Consider the following 7,536-nt stretch of genomic DNA (forward strand, 5'->3'; position numbering starts at 1 on the left):
TAAACCTTTTCTGCAATGCAAATGTTCCTCTCATACTTACAGTTAAATGTTATGTTGACAGCGTTGCTGTGTTGTCCAGATTCTGACTCACACCAATAAACTCCCTTATCCGACACTGAAATACTGCTGGTGCTGCATGTGGGTCCAGCATCTGATCTCCAATCACGAGGACAGTCTGATTCCTCTTTCTTGTCGGTGTTCCATCTCAACCTCCATCCAGCAGAGTCGTCCGGCACCTCACAGCTCAGAGTGACGGACTCAGATTCAAACAGCTGAGTTCTGCTGGGTCTGATGATCAGAGAGGCTGGAGGAGACAGACCTGAGACACAGTGAAGAAAGCTGAATTTAAGACTCAGGGTTAGGGAAGTCAAGCAACAGTGTGAAGCTCAGAGGACTCTAAACTGAGACAAATGAGCACTTGTGGGAATATCTACTCACCTGTGACCCAGATAGCCTTCACATCACTGAACTCTGTCCGATAGGTTGGCTCTCCTCCCTTTGCTCTGCACACATAAAGCCCAGTGTGTTGAAGAGCAGCAGGGCTGAGAGTGTAGGAGCCTCCAGCTCCTCTGCTGCTATCTGAGACAGGCTCTACAGAGTAAGTGTTCCCTTTGTAGTGAACATCAGGTGAGTTCTTTCTATTAGGAACAGTTCTGGAGGGAACTGCTCTGTACCAGAGGAACGTCCAGTTTAAGGAGGTGTCTGTAACCTCACAGCTCAGAGTCACTGAGTCTCCTTCAGCTGGCCAGCTGTGTGGGGAAACTCTGAGAACTGGACGGGGTCTCGCTGTTGATGAGCAATTGAAAGATTTTCAAAAGTCATAAAATGGAATTTAACAGGAAGACACACAAAGATAAATGTTTAATAACAGATAAAAAAAACTTCACTTTTCTGCCATAGTCGGCAGGCCAAGACCGTAAAAAAAACGTACAATAACAATAACTTCTAGCATGGTTGCCAACTTTTCAAAAAGAGTGCCATGAAAATAGAGCCCCCCCAAAAAGACGAACCATAAAATCTATTGTTCTTGACCTTTTGACCTTCAAATTTGACCTTAAATTATGAATATGATTTTGGAAACCACTGGATTCTGGTACCTTGGAGCCCTCTAATAACTTCTAGCATGGCTGCCAACTTTTAACAAAGAATGCCATCAAAAATGTTTTTCAAGCACATTTCCTGGTGTTGGCCTGCCGACCACTATGCAAATTTCTCTTACATACTTACAGTTAAACGTTATGTTGACAGCGTTGCTGTGTTGTTCAGATTTTGACTCACACCAGTATACTCCATTATCCCATTCTGAAATGCTGCTGGTGCTGCATGTGGGTCCAGCATCTGATCTCCAACCACGAGGACAGTCTGACTTCTCCTCTCTGTCTGTGTTCCATCTCAGTCTCCATCCAGTAGAGTTGTCCTGCACCTCACAGCTCAGAGAGACGGACTCAGATTCAAACAGCTGAGTTCTGTTGGGTCTGATGACCAGAGATGCTGGAGGATACAGACCTGAGACACAGTGAAGAAAGCTGAATTCGGATCTTAAGTCCGATGTCATGGGCCCAACAGCTTTTTTCATGAGAAGACGTTTACTAGTGCAGCCAGACGGTTTTTGCAACCTGTGAAATTTGTCATCATCACCTCCGTTTTAGCAATTGTAAAACAAAAGCTAAACTTTAATAGAGTAGTTGCTGTTGCTTTGCAGCCAGATGATATATTTAAGGCTACTCTATAAAAAAAGGAAAAGTCAGGGCTGTTTCAAACCATATGATGTTACAATTACATGAAAAAGTCTAGTTCTGGATGAAACACATCCTTATTTTGTTCAAATAGTCATTCCAATTGAGTAATCAACTTCTTCTAATTGAATCATAAGGTAAAGGAAAATATTGTTTGTCACATTTACTAAACCACAACACAATTAAACAAACTCATGCTTTTCTTTCAAACACAATATTATTACGTTGAACTGACATATTTTGCCACAACAATGAATCCATCCAACTAAATCATGTTAGTTCAATGTGAAGCACCTACAGTACTGAACCAGTAAGGCAAATGAACACATGGGATGCCTTCGTGTCACCATTACATTTGTGTTCCCATTAGCCTTTGCAAGAACACTGAGATAATCATCTGGCTAATCGTAGTGCCACAAGTTTTCACATGAGTTTCTTAAGGGGCACTATGCTTAGAGACCAGTAGAATTTGGAGTTGAGTTATGATTTGAGATGAACCATGCTTTGTTCAAACCATGAATGTGTTAGGTATTGAGCATGCAAAAGATATCAGTGGTTCCATAGTGTATGTTTTCAACTCCAATGAATGCTTCTTACTGTGGCACAACATAGTTGTGCTTTAACATTGATGTTGCTATACTAAGTAGTACAACTGAATGCTTAGGCCTACTTTCCATGCCGCTTGTATCACACAACGATGTTTATTTTACATACAAATACTTCATATAAACTGAAATTAATCAATTCCATTTAAATTACTTGATCAAATTGGGTTGTCACAGCATGAATTACTTTCATAAACTTAGACATTTAATTAATGTGCAACCGTTGTACATGATAAAATCATGTAAATCCAGCAATTCTTTTTTGTAATGGCAGGCTTCCACGAATTAGAGGATTTTATTAGGTTGAGGCAACAAGTCAGTATTCAGATTAACATTTTCTTAAAGGCTACTCAGAATAGCTGAATTCTTTTTTTATTTTACTGTCTATGGAGAAAAACATGTGAGTCTGAAAGCCATTGGACCCGGAAAGAGATTTATTATCCCATTATTACATCATCACTTAAAAACCGAATTTAAGGCCCTGTGTCCACCAATCGCGTATTTTGCATCGACGGCGACAATTTTCAATATAAAGTCTTTGTAGCCCAGTTTTCACAGCGCTGAGCGCCCTCGGCAGAAAAAATCTATCGGCGCTGACGTTTTTTACCGCAGCGCTCAAAGTTGAAATCTGTTCAACTTTTAGAACAGCGCCGGGCTCGTCAATGTCGCTTCTCGTTATAAACCGTCTCCGGTTTTGGTAACTTAGCAACAATAAACACTTCCTGAAGCGCCGAGGAAATTGGTGGACACAGCACCTAAGACTCAGGGTTAGTCAGTCAAGAAACAGTCTGAAACTCAGGGGAGTCTGAACTGAGACAAATGAGCACCTGTAATACAGTATATACTCACCTGTGACCCAGAGAGTCTTCACATCACTGAACCTTGTCTGATAGGTTGGCTCTCCTCCCTCTGCTCTGCACACATATAGCCCAGTGTGTTGAAGAGCAGCAGGGCTGAGAGTGTATGAGCCTCCAGCTCCTCTGCTCTCTGAGAGAAGCTCTACAGAGTATTTGTTCCCTCGGTAGTGAACATCAGGTGAGTTCTGTCCAGAAGGAACAATTCTGGAAAAAACAGCTCTGTACCAGAGGAACGTCCAGTTGAAGGAGGTGTCTCTAACCTCACAGCTCAGAGTCACTGAGTCTCCTTCAGCTGGCCAGCTGTGTGGGGAAACTCCGAGAACTGGACGGGGTCTTGCTGTTGATGAGCAATTGAAAGATTTTCACAAAAATGTGTTGAAAAAATACACAATGTACAACACATACACCAAGAACTGTTTAAAAACAGATCAATAAACCCTAATTTTCCTGCTACTGTATGCAAATTTCTCTTACACACTTACAGTTAAATGTTATGTTGACAGCGTTGCTGTGTTGTCCAGATTCCGACTCACACCAGTACACCCCTGTATCCAATACTGAAGTGCTGCTGGTGCTGCATGTGGGTCCAACATCTGATCTCCAACGATAAGGACAGTCTGACTTCTTTTCCATGTGCGTGGACCATTCCAGCCTCCATCCAGTAGAGTTGTCCTGCACCTCACAGCTCAGAGAGACGGACTCAGATTCAAACAGCTGAGTTCTGCTGGGTCTGATAACCAGAGAGGCTGGAGGAGACAGACCTGAGACACAGTGAAGAAAGCTGAATGTAAGACTCAGGGTTAGAGGCAGTCAAGAAACAGTCTGAAACTCAGGGGAGTCAATATGGGAACAAATGGGCACCTGCTCTAGTAGTATTTACTCACCTGTGACCCAGAGGGCCTTCACATCACTGAACTCTGTCTGATAGGTCGGCTCTCGTCCCTCCGCTCTGCACACATAAAGCCCAGTGTGTTGAAGAGCAGCAGGGCTGAGAGTGTAGGAGCCTCCAGCTCCTCTGCTGCTGTCTGAGAGAAGCTCTACAGAGTACTTGTTCCCTTTGTAGCGAACATCAGGGGAGTTCTGTCCATAAGGAACAGTTCTGGAGGGAACTGCTCTGTACCAGAGGAATGTCCAGTTAAAGGTTGTGTCTCTCACCTCACAGCTCAGAGTCACTGAGTCTCCTTCAGCTGGCCAGCTGTGTGAGGAAAATCTGAGAACTAGACGGGGTCTTGCTGTTGATGAGAAATTGAACGATTTTCACAAAAATGTGTTATGAAAAAAATAGAATTTAGCTAGAAGACATACACAGATAACGGTTTAATAACAGATCAATAAACCTTCAATTTTCTGCTATGCAAATGTATCTTTCATACTTACAGTTAACTGTTATGTTGACAGCGTTGCTGTGTTCTCCAGAGTCTGACTCACACCAGTATACCCCCCTATCCCATGATGAAAGGCTGCTGGTGCTGCATGTGGGTCCAGCATCTGATCTCCAACCACGAGGACAGTCTGATTCCTCTGCCTTGTCTGTGTTAAACCTAATTCTCCATCCAGTAGAGTTGTCCTGCACCTCACAGCTCAGAGAGACGGACTCAGATTGAAACAGCTGATTTCTGTTGGGTCTGATGACCAGAGAGGCTGGAGGAGACAGACCTGAGACACAGTGAAGAAAGCTGAATTTAAGACTCAGGGTTAGAGTCAGTCAAGAAACAATTTGAAACTCAGAGGAATTTAAACTGAGACAAATGAGCAACTGTAATAGTATTTACAAACCTGTGACCCAGAGAGCCTTCACATCACTGAACTCTGTCTGATAGGTTGGCTCTCCTCCTTCTGCTCTGCACACATAAAGCCCAGTGTGTTGAAGAGCGGCAGGGCTGAGAGTGTATGAGCCTCCAGCTCCTCTGCTGCTGTCTGAGAGAAGCTCTACAGAGTACTTGTGCCCTCTGTAGCGAACATCAGGTGAGTTCTGTCCATGCGGAACAGTTCTGGAGGGAACTGCTCTGTACCAAAGGAATGTCCAGTTTAAGGAGGTGTCTGTAACCTCACAGCTCAGAGTCACTGAGTCTCCTTCAGCTAGCCAGCTGTGTGAGGAAACTTTGAGAACTGGACGGGGTTTCCCTGTTGATGAAGAATTTAAAGATTCACTAAAATGTGTTATGAAAAAATATATAATTTAACTAGAAAAGCACTCAGAGAGCGCAGCCACCTCTGCCTGCATTGTTCCTCCTTGGTTGTCATACATTTATTTGAACCTAAACTATTCAGATCGCCAGCACGTGGCCATACCATGCCATTACACCACTAAGCTAAATACATAAACGCCTCTGGAATCCCCACATAATTACGCATCAGTCCCAAATCGTTTATCGTTTCTTCCTTGGGTCATGTCCGACTTTCCCTGAAAATTTCATCGAAATCCATCCATCACTATTTTAGTTATCTTGCTAACAAACAGACAGACAAATGCCGGTCCCCGATGAAAATATATACCTCCTTGGTGGAGGTCAATTAGAACACATACACAGAGAAACAGATCAATAAACCTTACTTTTTCTGCAATGCAAATTTCTCTTACACACTTACAGTTAAATGTTATGTTGACAGCATTGCTGCGCTGTCCAGATTCCGACTCACACCAGTACACTCTCTTATCCCATGATGAAATGCTGCTGGTGCTGCATGTGGGTCCAGCATCTGATCTCCAACCAAATGGACAGTCTGACTCCTCTGCCTTGTCTGTGTTCCACCTAATTCTCCATCCAGTAGAGTTGTCCAGCACCTCACAGCTCAGAGAGACGGACTCAGATTCAAACAGCTGAGTTCTGCTGGGTCTAATGAGCAGAGAGGCTGAAGGAGACAGACCTGAGACACAGATGATAAACAGGTGAGCTTAAGTGAGTTTATACTAATACAAAAGAGCAGCTCAGAAAACAGTCCCTTACAGATGACTCAGTGAGCCCCTTCACATTGCTGAAATCTGTCTGATAGGTTGGCTCTCCTCCCTCCACCTGGCACTCAACACCCAGAAGACCAAGGAGATCATTGAGAAGTGAGCAGGGCACACATCCCCCTGCACATCGGTGGTGCTGAGGTGGAACATCTGTCTAGCTTTAAGTTCCTTGCAGTACACATCACTGAAAATCTGTCTTGGTCTCTCACCTCCTCAGTCTGGTGAAGACGGTGCATTGCCAAACTGCAGTATTTTGATTTGCACAGTGTTACTGTAAACCCGTTAGACTGTTACAGGATCTTAAGGAGGGAGATGTGATGTATGGTGATTGTGTGTAATACTCCTGACCTGTGGATGACACCGTCCATAGTCGGGGTATGGGAATGAAAGCTATATAACAGTATTTGTTTTTGGATAAAGAGATGGTTATGCAAAGTGTTGTATTATTACAATGCTTCAGTTAGTCAAGTACAGAACATTACACTCATGAATGTTTTCAATGCTTATTATACATAGGTTTGAAATCATATACTCAATTTTATTAAAATATATCGAGTTACCTTCAGTGTGTCTCAGTAGAATAACAGAAATTATCCCTGTTCAAAAGGAAGTAGAATTTCCAGTCATATAACATGTTGATTCACTCTTGGACAGTAAGTCATTTCCAATATAGCTCAGAAGGCATTGCAGAAACAATGTTGAGTATTTCTAAAGGAGTAAGTTTATATTCCTGATGTTATACAGGTCATTATATATAATTCATTTTAAGTCTACAAACACATGTCATGCATTTCAGGTAATTTATTCTAATCTAGCACATTACATTGAATGCTTTATTCAGACTTCACCTGAATTTCAGAAAATAACTAAATATTGTTTTTATAGTGATTTTATATCAAAAATGTTATCCTATGCAATTAGCTTGAGCATATCCATCTTGGCTCTATGCTATGGGATATATAGGCCTAGCAGTGCCAGAAATGGTGAAAACCTGAATGTCCCACATCCAAGCAGTGATATGAAAGCAGGGACCTTCATGAACTTTATGTATACGAAATAACCTGTTTAGTCTACACTTGTCATCCAACAACAAATAAGCCAAATGATTGATGAATAATATACTACCTACAGTAATCAGTGTGAGGACGCTGTACAGATTTTTTTTTTTTTATATGAAGACAGGTTGACAGGTAAAATTTTGTTCATTGTTATGTTCAAATGTGCAGGCAGATTAGATGGTAGCCTATCAATTGATAGCTGCTGTTCCTGTTTCTAAGTTAAAGTAAAATCACATAGTACTGAAAGAAAAGCACAGAGACATAACTCACATAACAGCTGATATGATGCAGAGAGCTCCATGCTGACTGACTCTGGTCTCAGCG

At 42.3% G+C, this 7,536-nt stretch overlaps 1 protein-coding gene across 3 annotated transcripts in view; it reads right to left on the bottom strand.

The window, feature by feature from the left end:
* The window catches only part of LOC134098411 (titin-like), a 35,218-nt gene extending 27,682 nt beyond the window's left edge, over positions 1-7,536 (bottom strand). For 2 of the 3 annotated variants that reach the window (XM_062551453.1, XM_062551452.1), the window contains exons 1-11: positions 7,483-7,536; positions 6,715-6,750; positions 5,788-6,066; positions 4,975-5,322; positions 4,576-4,854; positions 4,083-4,430; positions 3,681-3,959; positions 3,191-3,535; positions 1,228-1,506; positions 439-786; positions 41-319 (exon numbers count right to left, since the gene is read on the bottom strand). In XM_062551453.1, the coding sequence (XP_062407437.1) occupies positions 41-319; positions 439-786; positions 1,228-1,506; positions 3,191-3,535; positions 3,681-3,959; positions 4,083-4,430; positions 4,576-4,854; positions 4,975-5,322; positions 5,788-6,066; positions 6,715-6,750; positions 7,483-7,513 (2,851 nt within the window). In that variant the 5' untranslated portion in view covers positions 7,514-7,536. The remainder of the gene's footprint in view (positions 1-40; positions 320-438; positions 787-1,227; positions 1,507-3,190; positions 3,536-3,680; positions 3,960-4,082; positions 4,431-4,575; positions 4,855-4,974; positions 5,323-5,787; positions 6,067-6,714; positions 6,751-7,482) is intronic. The other variant, XM_062551454.1, reaches the window with a different exon arrangement.

This window comes from Sardina pilchardus, chromosome 12 (genome assembly GCF_963854185.1).
Source record: "Sardina pilchardus chromosome 12, fSarPil1.1, whole genome shotgun sequence".
Classification (NCBI taxonomy): Eukaryota; Metazoa; Chordata; class Actinopteri; order Clupeiformes; family Clupeidae; genus Sardina; species Sardina pilchardus.